We start from the raw sequence: 18,843 nt of genomic DNA, 5'->3' as shown, positions 1-18,843 counted from the left end.
CCGCCCACCGGCTTCTGTATCTCCACGGAGCCCTCTAACTCTCACACCTCCCAAGTCTCCTCTGTATGCTTACAGACACTGCTCCAGTGATGGAGTCAGTGTGTAGCGCTCCTCCCAGTCACACTGCTGCCCACAGAGGGAAGCACGCTGCCAACCAAATAGTGTGCTCACTACTCTATCATGGGAAGGTGAGCCCTGAGAAGACAGATTTGATTTTCGTAAGCAATTACACCAGCCTAAAAAGTTAATCCAAAGACTATATAAGGTGGTCTATCCTAAACCAAAATGTCAGGCACAGTGGTCTATTTTTATAGTGATAACCTCAAGAACACCAGTCTTGACTCTACAGTTAAAAACAACTACACGAATTAGAGAAAATAGGAATAAATGCTGTTTTTTTTTTTTTGAGATAGGGTCTCGCTACATTGTCCAGGATGGCCTGGAACTCATGGTGATCCTCCTGCCTCAGTCTCCCAAGTGCTGGAACTATAGGCAAGCTACCACACCTGCCAAAAGCTATCTTAACTACCTAAGAAAATTACTGTTTAATTAATTTTCCTACTAACTGTAGTGTTTTCCAGCACTGACCCCAGGAGGGTCACCTTGATTTCAAGGGTAGCCTGGGATATATAGTGACTTCAAAGCCAGCCTAGACTACACAGTAAGACCCTGTTTCAAAAACAATGAAGTAAACAAATAAAGAAAAAATTATTTTCCTAAGCTAACAGAGTCTAAAATCACTTTAAAGTAGTACACTGTACTACAGATACGTAATATGGCTTCAAATTTATGTACAACTGGCAGAAAACAATCATTGTGTCCTTTCTCAGCTTACGAACTTCTCAAAGGAGTGAAGGAGATGAAACTGGGTTTTGCAATTCTATTTATTTACATTGTGCCCTGTGCAATGATCACTAGAAGAAGAGTGACTGGAGCAACAGTCTCTAGGGTTGGGGCTCTAACAGCAGCTGCCTCCGAGCAGCAAGGTGGACACCAAAAGGCGGGAGCAAGCAGTGTTGCAGGCACACACAGCCCAGAGTGCTCCTCTGTGCAGGTGGGGCTGAACATGTCGTTTACCTAAGTCCCTACCAAAGTCAGCTGTGAGTATCAGGATTTATAACAAGCAAGCCAACAAACAAGAGCATAGATCTACCAAGCCAAGAACAAAAGAAATATACACGTGCAATAGGGAGCACAAATGAAACCGGGGTGAGAAACGCAGGACACGTGTTCCTCCCCCTGGATTCTGGAACTCACTCCCTGCCAAGTGTAGCAGCCAGTCTTTCTGAGTTCATACTGTTTTTGCCCTTCACTGTGTTGCTCTACAATACTAGCGACTGCATGTGCTGACGTCCCTCCACTCCTGGGGTCAGTGATCACAGTGCATCATCATTTGATGTGCTGTTGGCTTCCATGCACAGATTACCTCAGTCTGCTAGGGTTTTGTTGAGAGTTCTTGCATGGATGTTCATCAGGTACTCTAATCTGCACTTGTCTTTGTCTGATTATGGTATTAGGATAATGCTGGCCTCAGAGAATGAGTTTAGAAAGGTTACAGGGATATTGCTTTGTTACTGTCTTTGTGAAAAATATGAAGCAGAAAGCTGTAAAGCTTTTTCTTTTAATGAGTCCCTCATAAGTCACCTACTTTGTATAAAGCTAAGAGATTCATGTTATTACTTAGTACTTTTGCAATTTAATTGCAGAATAAGTGGCTATTTAACAAGGCTATAGACTGCAGAAAATTTTAAACATGTCTATGTATTTCATGAGATATTGTTTTCTTAAAGGCCACACTCTTTTGCCTACTGATTACAGCAGACAGCAAATCACAACACCAACTGACACTGTTACATTGCAAAATTAGGGGTGGAAGCATGTAATCAGATTGGTCAGAATGCCAGGCATGGAGGCATGTGCCTATAATCCCAGCACTAGGGAGGCTGAGGCAGGAGGATCATCATGAGTTAAGAGGTCAGTCTGGGTTACATAAGGGAGTTTCAAAAACAAACAAAAAACACTACAGAAGATTGGCCAGGGTGACTGGAGGCCGGGGAATGGCATGCTTTACAGGGAAGGTGATGTCTGACCAGAGAAGAGGAAGAAGGCAAATCATCTCGAGTCATCTCAGTGTGGGAGTATGGTGCCCACATCAGGGAAAGATGGGAAGGGGCTGGGCGGCAGGGCACAAGGAGCTGGTGTAGGATGCTTGGGCTCCAGATGCTATGCCAAAGGAAGCTGGGAATCTACGTGAACACAGGGCTGGACCACGCAGCTTCTGTCCTTCTCCTTCCACTTTTCCTGAGGCAGGGAGGAGTGAGGGACGCCTTTACCAGGTTTATGAAACTACTATCGCTCCTCCCCTTTTTCCTGCCAGCCTCTGAGGCGGACCTACTAACAAACTGCATTAGGAGTGTCTAAAAAGGACCGCACATGATCTGAGTGAGGCTTATTAGCTTTAGCAACTGGGCTTCACTATACCTAATCTACTTGGGCTGTTGTGGCTTTTTCCTGATTTAAGTGGGGTTTTTTTGGTTTCATTTTGTTTTTGTTTGGTAGGTAGGGGTGATTCACAGTTTTGATTACAGAATGAACTTTTCCCACTACCTGAGGTCTAATCCCGAGTGTTTTCGGGGACAGCAGGCAGCACTTCTCTGAGGCTGCACAGGCTGTAGCTCTATGCTGTGAGGTGAACGAGGATCTTCAGACTTGGGAGCTGGTGGGAAACCTAACACCATTCCCCTGGGTGTTTTGAATGGCGCTGGCATTGTGGCAGACGGCAGACGGTAACTCGGAGCAGTTTCTGGATGACTGCTGGGCAAGCAGTGACTGTGTGCTTCAGAGTGGCGCTTCTGGCGGACTCAGCCTCAGGACAGGAGCAGCACCTGTCCAGCAGCTGCACTGCAGGCACAGGCTCGACTGTAGAGCATGAACCTGAACCAGCTCTGTCCTACATCTCAGTGCGACACCATGTGTAAAACACCAGCGGCACCTCTGGACAGCGTGTACTTACCAAGTTGCTTAAGGTGTGCTTAGGGCTTGCGGCAGGATAAAGCCTACTGACTCACTGCACAGGCCCATCCTCGTCACTGGGCGCTGACTTGTGGCCTAGGTGGATGGTAGGGGCCACAGAACTGAACCTTACAGCCATCATCGTTCTCTTTGTGCACATCTTTGTCATTTACCTATTTAGTAGTCATCAGAAGGACAAAGAAATAGAAATGTACACCACGTGCCAGGTCGGCTTCTGGTTCACAGTTCTGGACCATACAGAACTGAAATTTGGGGCTGGGGATTTAGCTCAGCAGCACAGCGCCTGCCTAGCAAGAGCGAGGTTGTGAGTTTGATTCCCAGTACCAGGGGAAAAAAAAAAAAAAAGAACTGAAATTTGTTTCAAATAGTAGGTAGGTTTCTTGATCCATAACATTCCACTACCCAAAGGCTTTAGTAAAACTTGGTCGTACTGGTAACTAAGAAGAGTTGAGATGCCCTAGCCAGACTGTCTGGTTAATAATAACCAGTCTTTGCTTACTGACCGGCACCCACTGCCCCTATGTGCTGCTTCATCAGCCTCTGGAATTAAGACCATCACAACTCACATTTTACAGCCGGTAAAGCTCAGGCTATACAGCTGGCTCACGTTAGAAGATCTGAGCATATCTGATTCAACCCTGTGGTATGCACTCACTCTGGATAAAAAAGTCTCCTAAGGTTAAATGTTCTGAATGAATTCTGTTTATGAGGAGAATGCAGCCATCTTGAAAAAAATTCAGTATCTGATTTTCTCTACTCCTTTGAAAAGTATATTCCTAGATAAATGTAAAATTCACCTGGAATAATCTTATATATGACATTACATAAATCAAAGTTGTCCTTCTTGTTATTATACTATTTTTAAATTCAGTTTTTCACTTCATTTCTCCAACAGCCAGAGTTGTTTTACCTCAAGGCAAAAAACCCTCTAGTTATGCCATTTGTAAGTCTTAAGGTCTTCGCATACAAGTTAAGCTCTTCATGAAACATTTCAGCCATTCTTCATTTTGGTTGTTTGACTCTAGAGTCAAATTAATACTTAGCATATGTTCTTCACAAGAAAAGTCTCCCCTGAATTTCCCCCAAAGTTGCTCTCTTGTCCCCGAAAGAGTCAACTACATTATTACTTGGAAAACTCAATGTACTCAATTTGAAATCCTTACCGCTGGGGACATTACTCTGTCACAGGCAGAATGCAAACTGAGATTCCTCAGGGCTCGTGTCAATAAAGCTAAATAATATGCTTCCCAATGCAGAAAAGGAAGTAATAAATGTTACATACTCACCCTGAACATAATGCGTTAGAATTAAGAGTTGTGTTACTTTGTTAAATTATTTAAAATAAAATTACAATTCAGTTCCTCAGCAGGTGCACTGCAAATGCTCAGTAGCCATCAGTGGTCCTGGTTGTCCTCTCAGAGGGCACTGTTTGAGCTGGGCTCTAGAACTGGGGACTCTGTGGTCAATCTTCAAGGGGGCAGGGGTAAGGAGTGTCTCAGCCCCGAGTTACACACATGATCACTTGCTGCCCTTTCTTTACTAAATTTAATAAACACAGAAAAAGCCTTTATTAAATTTAACATCCTTTCATGACAAAATCCCTCAACAATTAGGTAGAGAAGGAATGTACTGCAATGCAATGAAAGCTATGTTGACAAACCCACAGCCAACAACATGCTGAATGGAGAAAGGATGGAATTATCCTGTAATCCCTCTAGAATCATAACAAGACAAAGACATCCACTTCCACCACTCACATTGAAGATGTTACCAAAAGTCTCAGCTAAGCCAGAAAGGCAAGGGAAACAAACAAAGGATATTCAATTACATATAGAAAATCCTACAGACTACAAACAACAGCAAGGACTGACAAATGAATTCAGTAAGATGGAGGATACAAAACCAACATACAAAAACCAATTCTAGTTTTATAGTCCTAAGGAATTTGCAGGGAAAGAAATCAAGAAAGCAATCTCATTCACAATAGCTAAAACAAAAACCCAGAAATAAATTTAGCTAGGGAAGAAAATAACTTCTATAGTGAAAATTACAAACCACTGATAAAATGAAGAGACACACACACACAAAAGCAAGACATCTCAGGTTTACAGATTGGAAGAGTATCATTAAAATGTCCATACTACCCGAAGGAATTACAGATTCAATGCAAGTTCCATCAAAATATATATGGCAGTCTTCATACAAATAGGAAAGAATCCTAAAAATTCATATGGAAACACAAAAAGACCCTGAATAGCCAAAGCATCAAAGCCAAAAGAACCAAGCTGGTGCCATCATGATACCTGACCTTAAAATGTAGTACCAAAGCTATAGTATAAACAAAACAGTATACTACTGGCATAAAAACCCACACACAGCCCAGTGGAACAGGACAGAGAGCCTAGAAGTAATCACCCATGCCAATTTGACAAAGGAACCAAAAACATGCGTTGGAGAAAGGATGGTCTCTTCAGTAAATGGTTCTGGGGAAACTGGTTATTCACAAAGAAAAGAAATGGTACTACCTGTAGATGCCTATCTCTTAGCAGATATAGAAATCAACCCAAAATGGATCAAAGACCTAAATGGAAAATCCAAAACTACGAAATTACTGAAGAAAACACTTTCAGGCATTTAATAGGCAATTTTTAAAAATATAACCTCAAAACACAGGAAACAAAAGCTGAAATAGACAAATACAACTGCGTTAAATTAAGAAGCTTCTGCAAAGACAGGAAAAAGAGTAAAGAGACAACCTGTAGAATGTGAGAAAATATACGCATTCATCCAATAAAGGATTCATGTACAGAAATCAAAGCACTCAAAAGCAAAAAAGAAAGAGAAGAAAAACCCAAAATAATCTGAGTTAAGAAGGGGCAAAAGATCTGAAGAGACATTTCCCAAAAGAAGATACACACATGGCCAAAAACAATAAAAAAAATGCTCAAAGTCACTAATCACCAGGAAAATGCAAATCAAAACCATAATAAGGTATTACAGCACTTAGAATGGCTACTATGAAAATGACAAAAAATAAAAGCTGCCAAGGATGCAGAGATGGAGTAACACGAATAATAAGGGTAGAGTGTGACGGCTTCTACAAAAGCTAAAAGTAAAATCACTGCAATTTAGCCATCCCACTGCGGGTTACGTGTCCCAAAGAAATGAATCAGCTTATCAGAGTGCTACCCACATTTCCACGTTTACTACCACACTGTTCAGGACAGCTAAGCTACGAAACCAACCAAGGTAGTCATCACAGATGCCCTAAAGAAGACTTGGTGCGCAAACACAACAGAATATAATGCAGCCTCAAGAAATAACAAAATCCTGTCATTGGCAGTAGCGTGGACAGAACTAGAAGTCATTCTATTAAGTTATGACAAATATCACCATGTTCTTGCTCATATGTGAAGATTTAAAAGCGGGTCTCATACACAGAACAGTGGTCACCAAAGGCAAAGAAGGGAGGTGGCGCTAAAGGGAGGAGGGACAATGGGTAGCAAAGCAGACTTACAAAAGGTAAGTTGTAGTGTTCTATCGCACAGAACGGTGGCTACAGTTCATGAAAGTATGAATGAAGGAAGGAATCTGAAACTTCCCAACACAAAGAAATGCTGAGTGTTGAAGGAGACAGAAATGCTAACTGTCCTGACTTGATCTAACACACTGTATACACAAATTAAATTATCACCATACCCCACTGATATGTACTACTATTGTGTCAACTGTAATAGAAAAGGAAAATACTGCAAGTTTTCAAACAAACTGAAAAATTAAATGACTAGCACGCACTCCTCCATTGGGAAAGGGACTACTACCTAGCAACAAAAAAGAACTAGTAGGCAAATGCCTCTGCAACCCATCTGCATGGCATTCTTGTAAAGGTGAAACCCCTGGAAAAATAACAAATCAGTGATTCCTGGGGGTGGATGGAGAGATTAGTAGGGGAAGTCTTTTGGAGTGAAGAAACTATTCTGTATTTTGATTATCGTAATAGTTGTCCAACAACATCCATTTGCAAAAATTTACAAGACTTACATTAAAAAGGGTAAATTATATTTTATGTAAATTATCCTGAATGGAAAAATATATCTAATCTTTATAAAGGCAACAATATAGAAAATACTCTCCTCTTTGAGAAAAACATAGTCAACAAACAATAAGCTGAAAGGGTTTTCCTTGGTTTAACAACTTATCTCACCATTCAGGCCACTGGCCAGCACACCCATGAGTCCAAGTCAGGAAAAGGACCTGAAAACGTTGGCAAACTGACCTGCTACGGTTTCATGGTCCAGCCTGGTTCCTCAGCCCTACCAATTCCCCCTCAAATGTACATCTCAAACCTAATCCCTTTCACCGACTATCACGATCTCCTGCACTCTGATACAAAAAGATTTCTGTCAAATCCCAAGCACCTACAAGATAAAGTACATATTTATTAAAAGCATTTAAAAAAAAAAAAAAAACTTTCTTTTCTGAACCAACATTTTCAGATTCACCCTCCACCACCTATTACTCACTAATCCCTTTTAGAAAGTGACTTGGCCATTTACATCAACAGCCTTGAAATTATTTGCATCTTTTGACCCTTTAAAGTCCCAAAACCCTACCTCCAAGAAATTATTATAGGGAAATAATCTACATAATACTAAAAAAACAGAACAAATTGAAAACAGAGAACAGAAAAAAAATAAATTTTAGTATATGCACAGGACAGTTTGAAGCAGCTGTAAAACCATGTTTATGGAAATTTTTAAATGACAGTAGGAAGATATTTATGAGTTAGGTGAGAAAAGATAACTCTATGCAATGTAATCTCAATTGTGCAAAACAATAGAGAAAAAGAAATTTTTATAATTATTTTCTCTAACAGAGAAAATGTAAGTGATTTCATCTCTAGCTCCCCCTCACCAGCATTTATTTTTTGTCTTCCTGGTATAGCAATTCTACCTGGGTTGAGATAATACCTCACTAACGTTTTGATTTGCATTTTCCTGATTAGTGCTGCTGAGCATTTTTTCACTGACTTGTTGGCCATTTGTCTATCTTTTGAGAAATGTCTCTTCAGGTCATTTGCTCATTTCCAATCACATTATCTGGTTTTCTACTGCTGGTCTTCGTTTGTAATATATTCTGGATATTAACCTCTTGTTGGGTGAATAGTTTGGAAAAATTTTGTCCTTCTGGTCTACGAGTTACTTCTTTACTCTGCTATTTCTTTTGCTGCACACTACACACACAGCTTTGTGATACAGTGACTTCATATCCTGGATGGACTTCACTTTGAAAAAGATAATGTGAATGCATACAGAAAATGTATCATAAAGAAGTTTCTTTTTCTTTTTTTTTTTTTGAGACAGGGTCTTGCCATGTAGCTCAGGTTGGCCTCCACCTCAGGTTGGCCTCTTGCCTCAGCATTCCGGGTGCTGGGATGACAGACATGCACCACCACACACAGCCAGAACACTTCTTGTTTTGTTTGTTTTTTTGTTTTTCTCCGGTACCGGGAACCGAACTCACGACCTTGCGCTTGCCAAGCAAGCGCTTTTGCCGCTGAGCTAAATCCCCAGCCCCCAGAACACTTCTTATAAAAGAATTTAGCATGAGGATGATTTAGTATCACTGTACATGCATATATCATTAAATGACTGAAATCATTACAGATGTATTTTCTACACTAATTCACCCATTTAAAGTGTAGGTTTAGTAGGTTTTAGTATAGTATTCATGAGGCTGTCATCCGTCACCACAACGTCATTTTAGAACACTCTCAATCATATCCATTACCAGTCACTCTGCTTCCCCATTCCCATGTACCCACACCTGTAATCCCAGCAGTCTGGACACTGAGGCAGGACGACTGGTGTGAGTTTGAGGCCAGCCTGAACTGGTAGCGAGCTGCTGTCTCAAAAATAAAAGCTCCTTTTCTGTCTCTATGGATCTGCCCATTCTGAACATTTCTTATAGATGGCGTCATGTAATACGTACTCCTTGTGACTGGTTTTGCTCACGTTTTCAAGGTTCACCTGTGTTATGGTATGCATCCATACTTCATTTCACTTGTTTGCATGTGGATATCCAGCTGTCCCAGCACCATCTGCTGAAAATGCAACCTCTTCGCTTGTGGCACTCTTGTCACATTGAGATGTGGGAAATAAAGTCACACCCTTACAGGTGGACTCAGTGTGTGAAGAGCTCTGTACTGGCAGTTCTCACACATGCACTCTCTCGTCCTCTATTTCCACACGTATGTAGCATGTATAAAATCTAATACCACCCTCATCCCTTTGCTGACTTGCTTCTCAACTGTTCTCCCCATTCCAGCACATACTTCACAAAGACCGGGACTCTGCCCTATGTATTGTTGAACCCTTGTTATTCCTAGAAAGCACTGAAAAATTACATATACGATGGCCCAGAATAAAATGTGGGGCAAATGATCCTACTTCAGCAGGGATTGCTATTACAACTCAACTTTTCTTAGTGTTCTATAAACACCTCGTGCTAACCAACTGTATCACTGGAGCACCATGTTAATGTTCTACAATGGATATATGTTACTCTTATAATCAGATACAAAATTAAGGTCATTTTAATGATCTATAACATTTTGCATCAGTAGTCTTCAAAGGTTTAAGCACTATTTTTGAGGGCTGGGGATATAGCTCAGTGGCATAAGCACCTGCTTGGCAAGCGCAAGGTTGTGAGTTCAATCCCTGGCACTGCAAAAAAAAGAAAAAGAAAAAGAACTATTTTTGTTTTATCCTTTTCATAAATAAGGTATTTTATCCTACTTTATTTTACTTTATGTGACTGTTCAGCAAGACATCCATGATCAATACCACCTTAATACAATGCGCCAGTAGCATCACGTCAACCCCTTTGTATTACGTGGCAATGTAAGTATCTCGTCCTACCATGACAGCAAGAGATGAGCTTCATATTTCCAGGCCCAGAAACAACATGCACCCAAAGAAAACACTGTTTAATAATGGTTAAAGTTTATACAGCAAAAAATTTTAAATTTAAGGTAAATCAGACACAATGTACAAAGACCCAGTACACACTGTGAAGTCTTTACAAATATAACGCACTTTGAAGAACCTCTACTGTTTCCACAATCCACTGAGCAGCTCTGGTGGAGGCCTTGGGAGCCCCCTGGTTCCCCCAAGCCACACATCCAAATGATTAGAATTAAATCAGTCAGTTCCACTCTAACCACCTCCCACTAGATCCACTACTTACAAAATTCAAATTCCTCACCTTTTACCACCTATAATGCCCGTACTCATGAGGCTGAAGCAGGAGGATCACCATGAGGTTAAGGCCAGCCTAGGCTGCATAGTGAGTTCAAGGTTCATTTCAACTACACTGAGATCCTGACTCAAAAAAACAAAAAACAGACAAAAATAAACAACAACAACAAAATCCTTGCCTTTGGCCTAACTGCCCTTTCTTGGTCTAATTCTCACCTACAGCACATTTCCTATTTCCCCTTGTTCAGTGGATTCTCACCACGCATGCCTGTTGTGTCCCTGCCACATGTCACACACACTGCTCCTCAAGGCCTTTTAGTTCCTCGGGAAGGGCTCTTTCCACAGCTTGCCGTGGAAGTCTACAAGTGCCACCAACTCAGGGACCCTTTCTGCAGTCCGAGCTGCGGAGGCCACCTCTCTGGACTCCCTCCTCATCAGCTTCCTTCCTTCGTACCACTCCCTGCTCCCATGCATGAGCTCATCTTCCTTTGTTTCCTAGTGCATGTGTTAGTCCTTGGCATAAAACAACCCCTCATATATTTGATGCATTTGATGCATAAATGACTGATTTTCTCAACGCTGAAGGCCCTGCAGAACTGTGTCTGAATCTCCATTAATTACTTCAGAAAAAATATACCTAAATGTGGAAGCCAAGATACTTTATATCAAAATTCAAGTTATCCAAAAACTCAGAAGTAAAATAGCATTAATTTAAAAAAAATAAAACTGAAACATGTTTTAATGCACTCTTCCCACCCTGATTTGAGCTACAATCATCAAAGCACACTGGCATACAGATGATCTAAAGATGAAGACAGGACCTAAACATCAAGCATAACTCTGAAAAAGCCATCCTCAGGCAGAGCTGCCATGCACAGGCAGGAATACTGTGGGACCTGTGCTATTCCGCAGCAGGCTCTCCATGCTTGAAGAGCCCAGGGAATGAGTGAGTGGGTCTAAGTGGAGGTGACTGGGAGGTGGCCTCAGGTCAGAGACTACCAGAGCTGGCTCTTGAAGGACTTAGCTGCCTTGTGATTAGCTAGGCGGAAGTCACTTTTCGCAGAGTTAATGATCTGGGCTTTTACCATTCATATAGCAAATAGTGAAAAAGGTATTAATCTCATTAGATTGAAGGCAGCCACTGTTTAGTATTATTTTAGCCAACAGTGACAAGCACTCACTGTGTGCCAGCACTCCTTCAAGTGTATCACCCATAATGCTGTGATGGCCAGTACTTCCATTCTCACACAGAAGAGTGATGAAATCTGGGCACAAAACAGCTTGCAACTCATGTAAGGTCAGACAGTAAGTACAAAGATTCAAAGGCATCCTGGCAGCCCAGACTGCAGGCCCATGCTCTCAGTCATCTGTCAGTGTGGGTTAACAGGAATGGTCATGACACCTGCCTCACTGACTGCCGTGAGGATTCAATGAGAGGAGGTAACACAATGCCAGACACACAGTAAACACTTGTTAAGTTACCTAAGACAGCATTGCTTCCTGTTCTTTTATGTTGTTGTTAGGCTTTCAAGTGCTGCCTTTCTGTGGTTTAGCATGCCTCCTCAGTAAGGAGCAAATACCTTCCAGGTTCATTTTCAAGGTGAGGAGGAGAGTTGGCTTTTGTTGAGGGGGTTCTGTATACCAGAATCATCTTAAAGGCATTTCTCTAATGTACTTGTTTCACCTACCTTGAAGGATTTTCACTGTAAGACTCAAACTAAATTTAACGCAGCATACAGAGAATAGTCCTATGCTGGTATCTCAATTTCCCATTGCATGTTTAAAAGCGTGTGGGACATAAGCAGTCAAACTCCCTGGCAAGCTGCCCTTTGTCACAACTAAACTCTCTGAGGCACTGCTCATCAGGCTCACTTGGCAACATCTGTGCGGTCCTACTGTGAGAGGCACCTTGAAGAGCTCAAACCCAGTCCCACAGAACCCTAGTGCACACTGTGGCACTGTTTCCCAGATGTGCTGAAATGCAGAGAGCGGAAGTGCTGGTACCATACTAACTTCCCATTACAAGGTAGACAGACCAAATTACAAAGAGCAAGGTTGGGCCAACAAGGTGGCCACGAACACATGTAGTTTAGTCAGCCCTTTAAGTGCAGCTACTGTGCTGAGAATCTGTATTTTTAATTTTATTTAATTTCAATTAACTTAAAATTCCCAATGCCGTTAACTGGAAAATTTAAGTATATCTGAAGCAACTTGGATACGTGAATCCTCCTTTGACTATAAATTCTATGGTCTCTAAATATAAATCAAGTACGTCCAATTAAAGTGTTTGAATTGAGATGTGCTTTAAGTATAAAACATACACAGGATTTCAAACAATTTGAGAAAACAAAAGAATATAAAGCTGCTCATTAGTTTTTACATTAATCAAATGTTAATGTAACAGTTTAGATATACTGGTTTACATAAACTTCACCTTTTTACGTTTTTAATGAGACCACTAGGAAATTTAAGGTGTATACACAGCCTGCATTTTATTACTATTTGTTGGGCTTTTTTGTTTTTGTCTTTTGAGACAGGGTCTTAGTATGTAGCTTGGGATGGCTATGAACTCACAAGGATCCTCCTGCCTCAGCTTCTCAAGTGCTAGGATTATAGACTTGCACCACCATGCCTGGCTTATTACTATTTAGTGACCCTAGAATTAAGATTACTAACATTCTTATAACAAAGCTTCAATCCTTTCAGAATTTCTCCAAAACTCTTGAGGTTCAACAACTGGTTTATTTATTTATTTTTGTTTTTGTTTTTTTTCCCGGTACCAGGGATTGAACTCATGACCTTGCGCTTGCTGGGCAGGCGCTGTGCTGCTGAGTTAAATATTAAATCTCCAGCCCCTCAACAACTGGTTTAAACACTGACAAGAAGCTGGACAAGTCCAAACCATATTGGCCCGGGGGTTTATCTTTAGCTCTATTACTACATGAGACTACCAACAAAAAATGTGAACACATTTAAAAATAAACACTAACTACACTTACAAACCAAGATATGAATAAAGGTAGGAATGTGGGTGTGATGGCACACACCTATAAACCCAGCACTCCAGAGGCTGAGGCAGAAGGATCACTCCAAGTCTGAGGCCAGCCTGGGCTATACAACACAGTAAGTTCAAGAACAGCCTGAACTACATGGGGAGACCCTGTCTCAAAACCAAACCAAACCAGGTTGGAAAATCATCTATCCTTTTCTGTGAAGGCAAACAAGTAATAACCTGTAAGGTATGGTAAAAATGTTGAAAGAACAGTCTTCTTTCAATGTAATACAAAGACAAAATATGACAGATAACCTCCCTGAAGAACTAAGGAGCTCATCTATGCCTCACTGCAACAGAACCAGTTCTTGGCCTTTTGGTATCTTCAACTAAAGGTCAAGGTCTTCATTTTTCTTTTTTTTTTTTTTTTTTTTTTGGTTTTTCTCCGGTACCGGGAACCGAACTCACGACCTTGCGCTTGCCAGGCAGGCGCTTTTGCCGCTGAGCTAAATCCCCAGCCCCTCAAGGTCTTCATTTTTAATGTCATTATTCTTTAAATTTTTTCATTGTCTACTTAAGTCAATTAACTTTTTAAAAAATTATTTAAAAATTGATTCACTTTTAATGTAACAAAGCAAACTGTGAGGGCCAGGGATGTAGCTGAGCATTGGCCTGGCACGTGCCAGATGATGAGTTCGATTCCTGGTACCAACAAAGAAAAAAAAAAGCAAATGGTAAAACAGAGTATGAAGCACAGCATGTAAGCTGCTAGAAGACTAGTTCAGTGTCAGAGTTAAGAACCACTTGAGATTAAAATCTACCAAATTCAATGGAGGTCCTTGAACAGCAGCTCCTGATGAATGCAGGAAGTTTGTCCAAAGTATGACCGAGATGAATGAACCTGTTTATTTTTCTAATCTATACATTTCTCAAAAATTTTAAGAAAAATGAGTAGGACACAGCTCAAAAGGACAATTTCAAGTGGAAACTTCCAGTTTCTAACAGTAACACAAAGGAGTAAGGAACAAAGAAAAATTGTGCTTACCGATATTTCTCAGTGTTAGACATAAACCTTTGGATACAACTTTCATGAACAATATGGACAAGAATATTACGCCCGAAAGGAAAATAATCTTCTTTATTATGCTCTGTCGTTTATACACTTGAACAGCAGACAGTACAATAAGGAGAGCATGCCTGATAACACAGGGGATTGGAGCTTTCCTCACCAGTTCAAAACAATGTGTAAAGTTCCGTTTTTCAAAGCTTCAAGACTTTTTCAAATTTCAAGTACAGGTGTATTCATTTCAAAGTATTTAATTACTATTGAAAGAAAATATAGTTACACTGGCATAAAAACAAATGTTCCAGCCTCTTTGATACTAAGTTAAACATTAAACACTATTTTATTTAAACCAATTGTATTTATGAAAAAGTCAGTTATTTGTTTTGTTTTGCCAGTTTTTAGTATGCTTTTTTTTAAAAAAGAGTTTTAGTCCATGGCAAATCTGAGCATAAGCAAGCGCTCCCACACATTTGTGTTCAAGGTTCTGGCTCAGGAGCTATCTGGGAACAGGACAGTATAAGGTCAAAGGGCTCATCACAGGGCCTGAAGTAAGTAGAACCTCTACCCTACATCACTCTATGTGTCCACTACCAGGAGTCAGAAAACGGCAGGTGACAGAACTAAGTGGCAAATTTCTGTGACTTACCTTGTAAGGCTGGAAAAGAAACTCATGCGCCAGAATGGAGGGAACAACATCCTCCTAAGGTCCTAGCATTGACAAGCACGTTCCTACTGTGTGTTTTGTTTTAATGTATGTAAAATTCGATGAAGTAAGGCTCACAGGATGCAGCATGTGTGTAAACACATAGCATGTGGACTGACAGTGTAGCTCTACATTCACCTAGCATGCATGAGGCCCTGGGTTCAGTCACCAGTACCACAAAGACAAAAGAATTCAATAACATGAAAAAAGTCAGATAAATGCAGATCAAAATAAGGAGAAACCATTTCACACTGGTCACATGGACAAAGGTTCTAAGTCTCTAACACCAGGTGAAAAGAACAGACAAGCAGGCTATAAGTTATGAACACAAAGTAAACGGACCGGCAGGGTAGGAAATGCACCCAACACTCTAGCCCAGGGCTTCCCTTCTACACAAACACCAAGAAAGGACTAGGCCTCCAGAAATAATATACAGGAAGATGTGGAAATCGCCTGTTGCAAAAAGTTTCAAAAGATCAAAAAAGAAAAAAAAAAAAGAGAGAAGAGTCCAAATGTCCATGAATAGGAGAACAAACGCGTACAGTCATACCACAGAATACTATTCAGTAGTTTTAAAAAACAACCAGACCCACCACTAAAATCAAAAACTAACTCCCCCCAAAGAGTTTTTTAAAAAACCTACAAAAGGTGACATGAAGCATAGATTTATATAAATTTTAAAAACACATCAGTGCAAGGTATATTACTCAGGATGTATACACTGTAGCTAAAAGCACAGCCACCAGTTAGCATGGGAAGGACTGATTTTAACCAGCTGTGGAAATCATAGGCCAAACTCTGGAAGAACAGAGGTGGGAAAGCGTCCTGGGAAACAGCAACTGCAAAGCACAGGGTGCTCACACTTGATGGGAGCCACTTCCATTCTTGCTAAGGCTGCCTGGGCTACCCGTCCCTGGTCTCCTCTTTTGTTTGAGAAGTTTTTTCTTAATGAATGTTCTAATCTGCAATCTGATATAAAACCTGAATGAAACCATCGACTTCCTAAGCCAGTACATTACATCTTGGGCCCCAGAGTGGCTGTCTCTGGGGATGAGACGGCATGTTTAGAGGAAAATACATATTTAACTGCAAAGACAACATAAAATCTGAAATACAGAAAAAAACCCAAAAAACCCTAACTTTCTTTTATACAAAAGGATCTTTATTCTGTGTACTTTACTCCTTAAAATATTTCAAAGAGTTTTAAAAATTATTTTAAAACTTGATGTGAGCTGAGCATGGTGGTGCATGCCTGTAATCCCAGCACTGGCGAGGCTGAGGTAGGAGGATCACTGCAAGTTCGAAACCAGCCTGGGCTACAAAGTGAGCTCCAGCAGCCTGAACTGCATAGTGAGATCCTGTCTCAAAAAGACAAAAAAAAAAAAAAAACAAAAAAACCTCTTGATATGGAGTCAGAAAAAGCGATTGGTCACAAGTTGATGAATCCTTCAGTCTGTTTTTCTCCTGTTTTAAACAGGCACAGGAACAAGTGCCCAGTCTACTTCACTGGGCTGTCATAAGTGAAAGTGTTTCTCGGTGTGGTAAAACGCATTTGTAGTTCAGCCTAAGCCAATTACACTGCAAATGCACACCTTGGTTACACAAAGAGCGAGGCAAGTCTACCTGTGAATCACAACCCACAGCCAAGAAAACTACCATGCAAACAGCCTCAGGAACCTAATGGTGGGCTGGCAAACGGCTCTGCACACACAAGGGAAGCCGACATGCCCAGGACACACACAGGGCTTCAGGTGGAGTGTCTACAAGGAGGTGGGAAGGCACTGGAGAGTGAGGCATTTGAAATATCATCTTAAAGTGCCCAGGGTGGTTTCTTTTTTTAGTTGTTTTCAATTTCTTTTATTCCAAATGCTTCTAGAAAAGCTGGTGAATACCAGGAAGTAATTCTGCTAATTTAGAGCACACCTTTGGCCAGGTGTGGGGCCACCCATCTGTAATCCCAGCACCCCAGCACTTTGGAGGCTGAGGTAGGAGGATCACTTCAGGTTGAGGCCAGTTCAGGCTACACAGTGAGTTCAAGGCCAGCCTGAACTACGTAGTGAGACCCCGTCTCAAAAAAAAAAAAAAAAACCAAACAGAAAATATTCACACCCATCAGCAGTTAAAATTTAACCTCGGGTTTAAAAAAAAAAAAAAAAGAAAGAAGGAAACTTGGCCCCAACCACCTGACCAACAAATCTAAACAGTTCCAAATACAGAAAGTGCTAGAACCTAGGATAATAAAGGAACTCTTCCCTCTTCGAGATATTCTCTAATAGCTAGAATGAACAGCTCTGCTTGTAAAACGAAGTGTAAGAGTAACCTTTAAAAATGACCAGTCTGTATTCTGAACTCTTCTCTGCAAGACTCTAAACAAAAGTAGCTTGTAAGGGCTTTCTGAACTACCACAAGGCAAACAAGTTTGAAATGTATTTAGAATCCACCATCTTTAATTTTTACTTCTTCCTCTCTCTCCAAGTACCAGGAAATAAGATTCTTCCTTCATTTTATTTGACCGAAGTGGTATAACGAAAGTTAAAATGTTTGATTCTATTTTCAATTGAAAATCTGTACTGTATTAGAAACTTAAAACAAACATTTAAAATCTTAAAGAGTTTAAAAAGAATTAAGATGCTGATCCTCTTTGCAGCTTACTGTAAAGAACCAAAGACTATCAACCCCCTATTACACATTCCAGATACCAAAAAACTACCGGTTAATCTTCCACAAAGGAGCAATGCTGCATCTCCATGAAAGTTGCACTACCGTAAGAAAACACTGTTACTCTGTGAACACACACTGTATACAGATAAGCTGGTACCAACCGCTTCCAGGCAGACTGATGCAGTTAACAGTGCAGTCTTTTCTAGCAAAGTCTGCTAAGGCTTTGCCTACAAATCATTGACCAAAAATGGTAACAGTGTGTGCAACTTCACAAAGCGACAAAATGTTCCACCTGGTCGCCCCGCTGAGAATACCCTTACAGCAGAGTGACAGTTTAGAGGAAGAAATATATGTAAATTAAGCAAAATCTCCATTATCTATAACATACCGAACGCATTTACTTCTAAATGACTAGGTAACTAGAAGGACTTTCAAAATGCTTTTACATTTGGTGTATTAGCATTCAACATCATGCCAGCACCTTGGACTACAAATTCTGGTGCGGCCAAACTGCTGTTCCCAGATAAATAAAAATTTGCAACCCCACACGGAGGGATCGGGCAGGGAAGGGTTAAAAGAGGCACTGCCAAGGCTGACAAGCCCGAGAGTGCTGCTAGAAGCTGATTGCCAGATACGACAAACAAAACGGTGGCAAGGCCACTCGGTTCCTAACCGAGCCAGGGTCTGCCTTCCGGGGTTGTTCAATAAAGGCCTTATTTTCCTTATTGATGGAAATACCTCAAGACGGAAACGCGCACGGGTCACCGAGCGCCGGCTTTGTGGAAACCCGCGCAGAAGGGGTCAGGAGCCGGGTTCCGAGCACGCCCCCACACTCTGCAGACCCCGGTGGGCTCCCGGCCGCGGCCTGCCGCACTGAGGCCCGGCGCGGCGTGGGAGCAGGCTGGGACAGCGGCCTGGCAGCAGTGGGTGCCGCGCAGAGGCCGCGAGCCGCCCGGGAGCACAGGGGCCCCTCCTCCGCCGAGACCGCAGCCGGGCCCAGGTCGCTCAGCCACTCGGTCGCCGCTCCCGCCCCCACAGCCCGAGCCCCGCGGCGCTCGGAAGTCCCGCCGCTCCCAACCACCTCAGCCCGCGCCCAGGGCTCCTTCCCACTCACCATCTTCGCCGCGGC

The 18,843-nt window shown here is 41.5% G+C and overlaps 1 protein-coding gene across 1 annotated transcript in view; it reads right to left on the bottom strand.

Annotated features, from left to right (window-relative positions):
* Dstn (destrin (actin depolymerizing factor)) overlaps positions 1-18,843 on the bottom strand; it is a 31,522-nt gene that overhangs the window by 10,873 nt on the left and 1,806 nt on the right. The window contains exon 2 of the mRNA XM_005380907.2: positions 18,829-18,843. Coding sequence (XP_005380964.1) covers positions 18,829-18,831 — 3 coding nt within the window. The 5' untranslated portion in view covers positions 18,832-18,843. The remainder of the gene's footprint in view (positions 1-18,828) is intronic.

Source organism: Chinchilla lanigera, unplaced genomic scaffold (genome assembly GCF_000276665.1).
Source record: "Chinchilla lanigera isolate Chin_1 unplaced genomic scaffold, ChiLan1.0 scaffold00014, whole genome shotgun sequence".
Taxonomy (NCBI): Eukaryota; Metazoa; Chordata; class Mammalia; order Rodentia; family Chinchillidae; genus Chinchilla; species Chinchilla lanigera.
This window is presented reverse-complemented; position numbering and strand designations above follow the sequence as displayed.